This window comes from Triturus cristatus, chromosome 1_2 (genome assembly GCF_964204655.1).
Source record: "Triturus cristatus chromosome 1_2, aTriCri1.1, whole genome shotgun sequence".
Taxonomy (NCBI): Eukaryota; Metazoa; Chordata; class Amphibia; order Caudata; family Salamandridae; genus Triturus; species Triturus cristatus.
In genome coordinates, this window is record NC_140580.1 from 331,474,494 (window position 1) to 331,487,789 (window position 13,296).

At 45.0% G+C, this 13,296-nt stretch overlaps 1 protein-coding gene across 1 annotated transcript in view; it reads right to left on the minus strand.

Moving 5' to 3' along the window:
* Positions 1 to 13,296, minus strand: part of LOC146867265 (claudin-16-like) — a 193,357-nt gene that overhangs the window by 99,995 nt on the left and 80,066 nt on the right. Inside the window, exon 3 of the mRNA XM_085614872.1 lies at positions 2,615 to 2,776. Coding sequence (XP_085470998.1) covers positions 2,615 to 2,776 — 162 coding nt within the window. The remainder of the gene's footprint in view (positions 1 to 2,614; positions 2,777 to 13,296) is intronic.

Sequence of the window (13,296 nt, forward strand, 5' to 3'; positions counted from 1 at the left end):
AAAATGTCAGAGAGCAGCTCATTTTGGTGCAGCTCGGTGTTCCAACAACCGTTCCCACTAAGCACTTTCTAACTAGTCTTTCACATCCGAAAATGGCACAAACTAGAATAAACCTCAGGGCTGGAAGTCTGCTTAACCCCTTTGATGCTCATGACGGATTATTTCCATCATGAGCATCAGTGCTCCTGTGCTCATGACCGAACCATTCAGTCATGAGCATAGGGGCACGAAATCCCTCTGCTGCAGACAGCAGAGGGATTTCTTTTCCTCCACCAAAGCCTCTGGAGCTGGGGAAGAGCTTCCCCAGCTCCCGAGGCCCCCCCCCCCCCCCCCGGTTTGCCGGTTTGTGTGCAATGACGATCAGTGCGCACGTCGTGCTGTCGCCATTGCACAGAAACCGAGACTCATTTCAGTTTCACTTTCTATGTGCTCAGGGGGCTATCTCAGCCCCCCGGGCACGTAGACAGACGGGAGAGGTATCATTGGAAAGGGGAGAATCTCCCCTCCCCAGTGGATCCCTGCATTAGCCCCCAATCTGCACCCCCGGGGGGGAAAAAAGTCCACTAGTCGCCAGGGATTTTTTGGGGGCAAATTTGAATTAGGCTGCCCAAAATTGCCATGGCCATGCCCCCACCCCCTCCCACGCAAAAATGACAGCCTTTCTGCCCACCCTGAGGGGAAGATGGGGGCAGGAGCCCCCAGTCTGCCCCCCCGGGGGGACAAAAAGCCCACTAGACGCTAACGATTACGCTGGCTTTTTTTATGCGTTGGGTAGGGGCTGCCCAGAATGGGCATACCAATGCCCCCACCCCCCAAAAAATAGCCACAGTGTTTCTGCCCCTGATATCTCCCCTGCCCCCAGGGCGGCAGAAAGCCGACTAGGCACAGATTTGTTTTTAGCAATAAGCCTACCTGTGGATTTTGGGCCCTAGCGCAGCTGGCACACCTAAAATGTTTTTTAAAAAACACATATTCCTCACATTTCTGTGGTGGAAAGTTCTGGAATCTGCGTGGATCCACAAAATTCCACCCACTCCGCTTTCCCAAAAGTCTTCAGAGAAAAATGGTACCTCACTTGTGTGGGTAGGGCTAGTGCCCGCGACAGGCAAGGGCCCAAAACCTAGTGAGGCAACATCAAAATTACCTATCACAAACCAACCTGGTTTTGCATGGGGGGGGATACATGGATTTCTGGCCCGTGCTCAGCGGCCAGCTAAGGAAACCTACCAAACCCACAGAAAACGGCCCAAAACGCAACGTGGACACATCACATTTTCTCAGGGAAAACTGACCCTTTTTTTGCAGAGTGCCTAGCTGTATATTTTGAACCCTAGCTCTGCCGGCACCTAGGGAAACCCAGCAAACCTATACATTTTTGAAAACTAGACATTCAGGGGAATCCAGGATGGGGCGAATTGTCTGGCTCTCACCAGGTTCTGTTACACAGAATCCCTTGCAAACCTCAAAATGTATAAAAAAACACATTTTCCTCACATATCTGTGGTGGTAGGTTTTGGGATCTGTGTGTATCCACAAAATCCCACTCACCCCGCATTCCCCAAAGTCTTCCGAGAAAAATGGTACCTCACATGTGTGGGTGGGTCAAGTACCCGCGACAGGCAAGGGGCCAAAACCTAGTGAGGTGACATCAAAATTACCTATCACAAACCAACCTAGTTTTGCACGGGGGGATACCTGGATTTCGGTCCCCGTGCTCAGCGGCCAGCTAGGGAAACCTACCAAACCCACACATTTCTGAAAATTAGACACCCAGAGGATTCCAGGGTGGTATGGCTTGCGTGGATCCCCCAACGTTTTCTTATCCAGAATCCCCTGCAAACCTGAAATTTAGCTGAAAAAAATCACTTTTTTCACACATTTCTGTGTAAGAAAGTTGTGGCAGGGGGTTGAAAGCACAAAAAATAGCAAAAATCGGCTATGTCCCAAAAAAATACCAAAACAGCATAACATTTTTTGGTTTTCTGACAGAAGTCTGTCATTCCCTAAAATATGGGAAAATGGTGATTTCAGCCCCACAAACCCTTTTTAGATACCATATGCAGGGAAAACCCAGACGCTTTCATTTGCAGCACTTTTTTCCCATTTTTCCCAAAAAAACATAATTTAGCTGTATTTTGGCTAATTTCTGGGTCCCCTCCAGGGGAATCCACAAACCCTGGGTAACTTTAGACTCCCCATAATGTTGGAAAAAAAGGACGCAAATTTGGCGTGGATACCTTATGTGGTCAAAAAAGTTACAGGGGCCTAAGCGCGAACTACCCCAAACAGCCAAAAAAAGGCTTAGCACAGGGGGGAAAAGGCATAGCAGCGAAGAGGTTAAACGGGTATTTACATGCTAACAACAACAATAATAACTTTGCGCTCGTAGCATCGCCGAGTCTGCGATACTGCGAGTGCAAATTGAGTGCTTTTATTTTATTTTCTTACTCTCCACTTTCCCGTCGTATGTCACACTCCACTACCCCCACCCAGTCCCGCTCCCGCCCCACCTCACCGCCCCACAGCGTTATCTGTGCGAGCCGCCTCTGGTTGAACTTGCTGGTTTAAGTTAAGCAGTGACGTTAAAAATGCGTGAGGCGATAAGCTTCCATACCTCCGAGGAGAAACAGGATTCCCGCTGAAATTGAAAATCTAGATTTGTGGCATTTCTTCTTGACAAACGTGGTGCATTTCATTCCTGTTATCAGAACGGGGAGGGCGACAATGCAAAACACGCTTTGCACAACCATCATTGCTCGTGTAATTACAAAAGAAGCTGCAAAGAAATGAAAAGATATCAGGGTTTTTTTAGCAGCAATGTCACATAAGCTTCTCTTTCACTGTAACACAAAAAACTCTGTAATCACCGTTTGGCTAGGCGCCTGCAAAAAACTCAATATAAATGAAATTCCTGACACTGTATTGCAGAAGATACATGTTCAAAACATTGCATTTGTTGTGCAATGGTATGCATAACCACGCATACGCGTGCCAGTGCAAATACACGGATATCGTTTTCTTTTAATTAATTACCAATCCAACATAGCGGACATCACTTGGTTCAATAAATCAAAGAAAAATAGAATAGTGTGAAAACGCTTTCTGCAAGGCAGACCGGGCATTCAAATAAATAAATACATTTTTTTTTAAAGTTGTAAAGGTCCACAAAGTGTTCGGGGAACAATGAAGACGTGGGGTGGGGGAAAGCACAGGTGGGGGCATCGGTAACACTTGAGGCAGGCCCAGGAGAGGTAACAAACATAATTTTAAAAAAAAACTAGGAATGGATGAGGAAAGCAATGAGTGGGTGCAGAGCTGCCAACTGTCCGATTTTTGCACGGACAGTCGCAGCAAATTGGAGACTGTGAGTAATTCTCTATCCAGGGACAGTCCCGGCAATTGCACTTCCAGCCCTGGTAAGTGTGACACATCTCACGTTAGTAACACATTACTGTACTCCATTACTGCATGTAAGCCGGCCTTGTCTCTATCTTGTGGTTACAAGCACAGCCACAATGTCCCCAATGCAGGAAGGTCACGGGGCTTGTCTAGCACAGTCCCGCCGTCTCTGTGATGAACACATTCTCAGACCGGATGTCTGGCGTGGGATGTAAACAGGAAGTAGTTCCTTCTGACCAATCAGAAGTCTCACCAGGGAGCTCCAGAAGAACCGCTGCTCTGCCGTGCCAGTTCATGGGGATGCGGCAAGGCCTGTGTGCTCTCCGGACAAGGGGGCGGCAGTGAGCCCCTTGGAGCCCTCAGGGCCCTCACAGCACGTCATTGCCGAAGTGAGGGAGCGGTGGTTCCCAGGGGCCCGAGATGAACGGAGCCCCACTGGGTCCCCACGCCCGTCTGGGGAGGCTGCAGGACAGCCGAAGCCTAGACGGCATCATCTGAGCCTTCATCCCCCAACAAGGCAAGGCCGAACCCGGCCGCAGAGCCACCGTGTCTAGTGCCCTGACCTCGAGGGCAGCATGAGCCATGAGGGTGATTTGACCCACTTCAGGGGCAACAACCTGCAGCTGCGGATCCGCCTGAGCGTGCTGCACGGTGTGCTGCAGGGGATGAGCGTTATGTGAGATGGGGAGGAGGCGGTGGGGGCAGGATGGTGCAGAGGGTAAATTGTGCCTGCTGCAAAGTCTTGTGTATTATGCATATCACAGAACCTAATGTTGTCAAAAGGAGTTAGTTTGGGTACAAATGCATTCTTATTAGTAAAGCTAACCCCAACCACTGTGGTACGTTTTAAACCTGAGTTTCTACTTCTCCATTCAAAACACCCTTAAGATATATTGCCTCCTAGTATCTGTGACATGAGACTCCTACACCTTGTAATCCTCATTGTTTTATTTTATAATGCAAGTGTCAATCCGTGACAGTATTTTAAGTAGGCGGAGCAAAATTATGCTAATTATGTGGGTTGGGTGGAGCTTTGGGGCAGCAAGTGTGGTAAATTTTCAAGTAAGTAATTGATAGCTGTGCTGCAAAGAGTCCCTGGAATTTTTTTAGGTCTTGCCTAGCGTTGCAGCGCGAATGCGCTGCAACCGCTTTGCGAGGCATGCAGTATATACTGTAGTCTGGAAGCTTCGTGGAAGCTCCACCCACTCTCTGCCCATTGGCGTTTGTCTAAAATGCTGCCTTCTGATTGGTTTGAGGCTTGTTAGTCCCTCCTTATTCATCATTTGTATCCTTCCACGGCTATTGGCCCCTTTACTCTTAGCACTATTTTCTTTTAGGCCTCGTCTAGCGCTGCAGCGCGCATGCGCTGCCATCGCTTTGCAAAGCATGCAGTATATACTGTGGTGTGGAAGCTTTGTGGAAGCTCGTCCCACTCTCTGCCCATTGGCTTTTGTCTTAAATACTGCCTTCCGATTGGTTAGAGGCTTGTTAGTCCCTCCTCATTCTTCATTTGTATTCTTCCACGGCTATTGGCCCCTTTACTCCTAACACTATTTTCTTCCCTGTCTCCCCACCCCATCGCCCCCTCCCTCATTCTGTGACTTTTCAACCTCCCCTGCCTCTCCCCCCCACTCTCGTTCGTGTTTTCTTGCCTGCCGGCACTTCCGTTTTCATCTTTATTATTGCCACCTTGAAATATGCGCGTTCAAAATGCGTGCTGTACAAAAACTTCTCTTGTTTAATGAACTAGATTTTAATATTACTCTAAATATAATAAGACTCTAGGCAACATTTGGGGTATGCATGGCAACTGACGCCTCTTAGTTCACAAATGGCTTTGTTGTCGGGCAGGAGGAGCGGCAGTGTTTTAACTCATGCTTAAAACAAGCACTTTTAATAACCTCCTCTCAATTCAGTGCTATAATCTTGTGTACTGAGGTGACTCGCTAAAGAAATGCACTTTTTTGAATTCTGAAGAGACATTATCACACATTTACATCATGTTTACTGTATGATTAACATGCCGATCATTTTCACGTCTCGCCCACTGGCTCGTATATGCTTGGCTCTTCTCCGGATGGCTCTACCTGCTAATTAATATATTGGCTTGCGCACCTCTAACAAAGAGAGATGAATGGATACATGACTGTGAGCCCGGTAGATGGTAGAAAAATAGACTGTGCCGACAAACAGACAAAGTCAGTCTCCATTGCCTCACATCAGAATCATCACTTTCAATAACCTGGAAATCTGCCGGCAACTCCTGCATGCCTCAACCTCATCCCCCTCACCTATTCTCAGCAGAAGCGGCAGATTCTGAGCTTCTCCCTGCTGGTGCAGAGGAGCACGGCAGAGTCTGTAGAAGCACTAGGATCCCTAGCCTCTCCGGGCGGGCACCTAAGCCTTCCAGGTGCCTTCACACTCAGGATAAATGAATACATTTTGTACTGTGCTTTAGTAGCCCCTCTGTGAGCACTGTCTGGTAGATGAACCTCTGTGTTAATAAACACATTCAAAGAGGTGGTTGGGTACAAACAAACAACAGCCACAATACCGTACGTTTTGAACGTGTAGTTAAATAACTGCTCATCGAGTACCTCATTGGCTGATCATTCCATGGCACTACCAAAACTACATTTGGACACATTTTCTCAACTGTAAAAGACTCCCTTGTATGGCCCATTTAACAACTCGGGGCTTTGGGGTTAGGTAACCTACTTTGGATGCTGTGTAAAAGAGTAAATCCAAAAATTAATGCAATGAAACTAAGCAACCAGTACTGTCTAAAACACTGTGAAAACTGACACGCATTCTGGCATTTTGTTTAGTTAATGTTGATTTCCTCATAGATGCGAGTAAAGTACTCTTAATATCTTAATGAAATCTGCACTCTTTTAACTAATAGCACCGGGCGACCTTTGACAACAAGGCAATGAATACATTTTCATGTACCCCAGAAGCCCCCCTGCCCCCGTCCCGTTGGCAAACTTCATTGCCTCCCAATGTTTTGGCGATAACCTAGACGCAGGATAGTGAGTCAAATAGTCCAGAAAATGAAAGAGAAGCCGGGATTCAGATTCACATGCTCCGATCCCGATCGCGTTGTTTAGTCTGTAAGCACTACTTTTATTAATGAGTGTCGCATTATTAAAGCACCACAGTGTACATGTGTGACGACACTTCACCCATGATGTACGTGCCAAGCAATTGTTGACACAATCCACACTGCGTCTTTTTCAATATATTTATTACGAAGTGCAGGACCTTTCCAAGGGATTTTGCACACTACATACATTCGCTCCAAAAATAAAACGTGTAGGTAAAAAAGAAATTGCCATTTACAACTTCAATAGCTCTAACTCACAAATGCGAGACCTATTTGCAATGCAAATGCTTGTTTTTAAATGTTGGTAACTATGCGGGTGGAGAGGGGGCTGTGTTTTGGAGGTGGGAAGAGGAAACCAGGGTGAGAGCTAGAAAAAAGTGAAGAGCTGAAAGATAAAGAAAAATGTAGTTCCTTGATGTGAGCAGGGAAAGTATAAAAGTCATCCAGGAAAAAGGATGGTTAAGACGTTCTGCTTGGGAGGAGGGAGATCACAAGAAGAGGAAGGCATCAATCAAATAAGAAGCAAGCAAATTAAAGTAACAAAGTCAACCAATGGTAAGTAGTCAGCAGCCCCTAAGCCCACTATAAGTTCTCAGTGTGGTCCACAAGAAGCATTTGCCTACAGACAGCTGGGAGCTCTCTGGTAGGATAGATCTAAAAGTTCAACCGCTTTCATTGACCTTTTCACTTTGATCTTCCAGTTTACCTTCCTCCTGAACAGTTAAGCAAGTTGCTGTAGCTGGCTCCCATCCATTTGTCTTTTAAGTGCACAATTTTCCTTTTATTCACTGCCGCTTTTGTTGAAGAAGAATGTGACAATTTCCTGAAGGACCGTGTTCATGAGGCTTTTAAGTAATTATCATGATTACATCCCAACTGACATGGATGTGTGCTATGACTATGAGTGTGTGTTTTATGGCACACCCACACATGTGCTATTGATTTAACTATGTGGCTACAGCTCACATCTGCGTCTATTGGGGTCTTCTATCACAAATTAATTCAGTATAACCCTCATTTGAATCTGTTATATTGTCTATGAGGCCAAGTCACAATCCCAGGGTTTATGGGCACAGATTTTGAAGGTCAGTCTCTGCAGTGTTCAACTTTCTTTGAGAGTTCTATCAATAGCATAATACACTCTGTGGAGTGATTCCCAGGGTGTTAGTATTCAATTTGTTGTTTGTGGTTAGTGAATGTTGGGTATGGTTCGAAGGATATTAGACCTGATATGGTGTCCTGTCCCTTCCAGGGCCTTATGAAAGCTTGGTTTCATTTGTCTTAGTAAGGTAAGTAGCCTGCTTGGTCATAAGCTTTTGCGGTTAATGGCATTCAATAGTTTTGAACTATTTGTGGTGCTCCTGCTTTTCATCTCCTTTTATTATCCTTATGAAAGTTTATTTGCAGGCTGATTTTGTATGAGATCTTCTAGAATCATAGATTCTGTTTAGTGAATGCATACCTATCAGCTAGTTTTCTTTCTTCCTCTCAACGCAGTTCAGATTTGCTGAGTCAGAAGGAGTTATGGGTCAATTTGAGTAATAGTTCCATCTTGCTTCATTGTACACATTATAGGTATTTTGCCAGCTGATTTTCTTCCTTAGATGCTAAATGTGTAGATCCACAGCTAACAGTTCAAGTTGCTGTGCCGTCTTTTGATGCCAGGACCCACGTTGTGCTGTGTTTTTAAGTGTAAAATGTCAGCAGGCTCAAATTGAAGCTGGTGTAAAGCTGAGCACTGCTGAGGTATTTCTTCAAGAAGTAAGGACTGTGATAGGGAAGATAGACAATGTGATCACAACCAGCTTAACTACCAGTATACCAACACCCACTTTGTCTCCTTAGACTCCTCAAATCCCTCACCCACAGCATCCTGAAAGGCCTATTTCTATGACTGAACCAGAAATGCTTGGGTATTATGTGTGCTTAGTATCAGTTTTGGGATTGAGGATGAGTGTCCGTAGACCGGGGAGATGGGGCTTAACATTTTACATTCATTGTAAACGTCTAGCAAGGATCTCCAGTATAGATTCACACCCTGGAAGAAAGAAATGGTCACACTCAGTCCCTGAAAGAAGATCTGACTCTCAGATTGCCTGAAGGTGCAGTAAGGAAGTACTGTAGGTTTTCGACCATTACTACTGTAGTGAATTGGACTTTCTGCTTAGTTGGAAACTTTCTTTAGCCTTGCGAAGTGAAAGTTCCTAACTTCGTCAGACTACACACATGAAATAAAAACTTTGCATACCCCTAACAAGGAGGCACTTTCAATTTTAAGACGTCAAAATTATCTGTAAAGAACTCCACTGCCCTCTTGACGAGGTCTGTACTATAGACCACCTTCAAATTACTATATATCTGCTGTATCCTCATTGGCTGTTGAAAATGTTATACCATTTTGGTTGGCAGTTCCTCTTGCTTGCCCTCCAAAACAGGGGCTTTACGGAGTTTTTTTTGCAATCAATGTACAATTTATAACTCCTAGAGCAATGCGAGCATTTTTGTCTATAGTTTTCTAACAAAACGTTAAACTCCACAGAAGAACCTATAAGGTTAATTTAGCTCTCTTAATATTCTTGTTGACATTGGAATTCCACTATTAGCTTCTACTGCCAAGAACTCAATTGATGCAAATATCCTGATTCTTACAGAAGTCATAATTTGCAAATATGAGTTCAATCATTCAAGCATTGTAAATAAAGCGCAGCAAATCACCTTCTAAGGGTCTTGAGGCGCTGGAGCTGTTGGCTACTGTGTGGAGGTTTGAACATTCACACAGCCAGTTCTTTAGTTCCCTTCTGAATTGCTGGAGCAATGGAGTGGTCCTGAGGTGCAGTGGGAGGTTGTTCCAAGCCTTGGCTGTCATGTGTGAGAAGGAGCATCATTTGCTGTTGGCTTGGCGGATCCATGGGGTTTCTGCGAGGAAGAGGCAGGCTCATCAAAGGTGTCTGGTCGGTTGGTGGAAGGTCAGGCGTTTGCTGATGTATGCTGGTCCTTCATTGTGCAAGGCTTTGTAGGTGTGGGTCAGCATCTTGAACTGGCATCTCTTCTGAATGAGGAGCCATTGTAGTGTCTTGAGATAGCGTGTGATGTGGGTCCTGTGTGACAGTCCTTCTGGTGTTACCCGGGAACCACCTGAAGATCTTGTGGAGCATGCGAAGGATGTCGAAGCAGGCAGATGAGACTGTGTTGACTTAATTCTTCATGGATAGTTTGCTATCCAGGATGATGCCTAGGTTGCGGGTGTGGTCTGTTGGGGCGGGAGGTGCTATCTCCATGGGCCACCATGTGTCGTTCCATGGTGAGGTGTTATTCCCAAACATGAGGACTTCCATCTTGTCCGTGTTGAGTTTGAGACAGTTGTCCTTTATCCAGTCCGCAATGTTCATCATGCATCTGTGGGAGTTAGCTTTTGTGGTGGAGGGGTCTTCAGACAGTAAGAGGATGAGCTGTGTGCCATCTGCATAGGAGATAATGTTGAGTCCGTGTGATCCGACGGTGTCGGCCACAGGGGTCATGCAAGTGTTGAAGAGGGTCGGGCTGAGAGACGATCCTTGGAGCACTCTGCAGAAGGTCTTCTTGGGCTCTGAGGTGAACGTGAGAGATGTATCATTTGGGTTCTGCCGGTGAGGTACGAGTTTCCTCATACTTTGTGGTTAAGATGTCCATGTTTTTCAGAATTCACAAAAGATTTCCAAGAGTACTCCTGGAAAATTGAAACAGTCAAAACTTTCTGAGAGTAATTCTGGAAAACGTTTTCGAATTCCCAATTACGTTAATGTGAAGGTATTTCTGCATGCATTATTGAATATAGTCTACAACAGAGCTTGTGGAATTTCCTTCACATTTGTGCAATGGCAGTTGTATTGTCGCCTACACTGGGAAAATATTATTCCATCTATTTTTATAGAAGTGCATTAAGATATAATGCACATGTAATAAGGTAGAAGGGACATTGATCAATTTTATTGCAGAGTACTCCTCTGCCAGGCTTTAAATAAGGCCCTATATATCCTATCATTTCAAGGGTAGGGGCGGGTTGAGAAATAGTTTGTGAATACTCACACAACCAAATTTATTGATGTACCAAACTTACACTGTATAAAAGCCCTCAAGGTGTGTGTGTGTGTGTGTGTGTGTGTGCGTGTGTGTGTGTGTGTGTACATGTGTGTCTGTGTACACACCCATCAAGCTTTCATCCTATGCTGATGTCACTTTATTCATGCTCACTTTGCTGCACAGTCCCTAGAGTCTCTGATTTGTTTTCTACTTCACCCTTGCCAGAAGTATTCACCATTTTAGATAGGAGGGTAGCAGGAATAAAATCAAAGACACTGATTGATAATTATTTTTCTGTCGTTCAAGAATCGTAAACTGTTGATGTAAGTTCATGTAGGGTATCTTAAACTGTTGATTATATGTCGGGATTCAAAACGTTTTTGTAACAACTGTCAAAGAGACCACAGAGTGAACCTCAGATGGACTCCCCATCTGAGCACTGTTGATGGAAAGAGCCTTCTCACACAAGCTCATGTTACCATCTAAAGATATACTCAAGGCCACTGGAATTATGCGGCTGGGGAGGTTCGAATTATGCGGCTGGTTTGGCTCAATTATGCAGCAAGAAAAGGCAAATTATGTGGTATAATGCGCCACATTTTGAGATAGTATTACTAGATTCTTATGCGATTGTTACATATGGAAACACTGTCTGGACAAAGATTACACCTTAATAGTACCCATTTAATACCCAAATAATAAGCAAGTGAAAGATGACCAGTCAACCTCTTCTAGGGGCTTGTCATTGTGCGGCGACACATGCTGCCACGCTTTTATTAACTTTAGATCAATTTGAGCTAGAAGCTAACTATTTTTTTTTATAAGATGCATATTATGGATTATGTGCCAAATGTGGCAAATCTATACCCATGCAGAAAACGGTGCAGCCGCCGAATCGCATGATTCAAGTGGCCTTGGATATACTGCACATTCTCTTCTTCTATAACATATATACAGAACCCACAATCCAAGTCCATTGATTTTCTGACTCTCAAGATGGTGCTTGAAATACTTTCACAACTTAGCCACCAGCTTATTCACAGGTTATTTTAATGCTATGCTTTTATGGAAAGAATTCTAGGAAAGAGGGGAGGATATTTTAAGGATTAAATCACATCTCATGCATTAGATTCATAAAAAAACGGACTCATGAATTTTAATTAGGAAAAAGCTTCTGTACAATTTTGGAACAAACTGTTGTTGCCCACTATTTGTAGAGTAGCTCTCTCCAAAATTATTTAATTGACTCGCTTGCTTTACCTCTTTGCAAACAATCCCGTTGTGGAGCCCAAGTATATATTTAAATCCCCTGAATACCTTACTGCTCGAATTGGTGTGTGGTGGTAGATGTAAATTCTCATCCTGGAAACGACAGCTGGCTGTCTCCAGTGGCGGTCTCAATGCCCCTGATTCAGTGGTGTAACAAAACTTGAGGGCCTTCCTCTGCAAAGTACATGGAGGCCCCCGGCCCACCACCTATCACTTTGGTCCCAGACCCACTGTTCTGTGCACAGGGGGCCCCCTGGAGCTGGGCAATCCCCCGTACCATGGGGGCTGCGGGGGCTAATGTCACACTACTGCCCTGATTATGAGAATTAGTACATATCTTTGCATCTGCAATGGGTAGTTAGGTGGTATGCACAACCTCAAACAAAGGAATCTAAATATATAAGTTAAGTGAACAGTGGTAGCCCGATGGTACCAGAGGTGTTAAATAACCAAGAAGCAGGGTTAATCAAGACAGGAACACTGGCAGAGTACAAGAAAATGCTTGTCTAGGACTGCGGCAACAGTGGCCTATGCTCCAGGAACCCCACTGTCGCTCTATACAAGACTCAAGAAAATGAGAGCACAAAGGGAAACTTGCAAAATTTGCCCTTCACTTATGTCGTTTTGGGGGACTCAAAGATATAAACCCATTGGGGCAAGATTGCGCTCAATTATAATGTTTAAATACCAGGAGTCATCAACTGATATATCTTGTGCTCTTGATGAGCTTAGCTGTCACAAAGAGTTAACATGCCTATGCAAGAGCTATTGGCTTTGGCAACATGATTTAGCCATGTTGTATTCTAGTGTGGCTGCTGTTCAGCATTGCTAAACGTTAAAGATGAGTGGGGTGGGGTAGATTGGAGTAAAATGGGGTAGATTGGCATAGAGTAGAGTGGGGGTAGGATAGAGTGGGGTGCCTTGAGGTAGATTGGAGTGGGGTGGAGCCCGGTACATTGGAGTGAGGGATTTGGGTAGATTAGCATGGTAGATTGAAGTGTGGTAGATTGGGGTAGATAGGAGTAGGGTAGATAGAATAGGGTAGAACGGGGTAGAGTGGAGTGGATATAGTGGGGAAGAATGGAGTGGGATATATTGGTGCAGAGTGGAGAAGGAAATATTGGGGTAGAGTAGAGTGGGGTAGACTGTGGAGAGTGGGGTGGATTGGGGTAGAGTGGAGTGGGGTAGAGTTTGATAGATTAGAGTGGGGTGAGATAGATTGGGGAAGAGTGGTGTATATTGGAGTGGAGTGGGAATAGATTGGACTGGAGTTGAACTTGGAGTGAGATAGAGTGGGGAAGACTGGCATGTGGTAGACTGGACTGGAGTGAAGTGGGCTAGATTGGGTAGAGTGGAGTGGGGTTTATTGGGCAGAGTGGAATGCAGTGTGGTAGATTTAGGCACACTGGAATAGAATATGGTAGACTGGGGTAGAGTGGAATGTGGTAGATTAGGTGGATTGG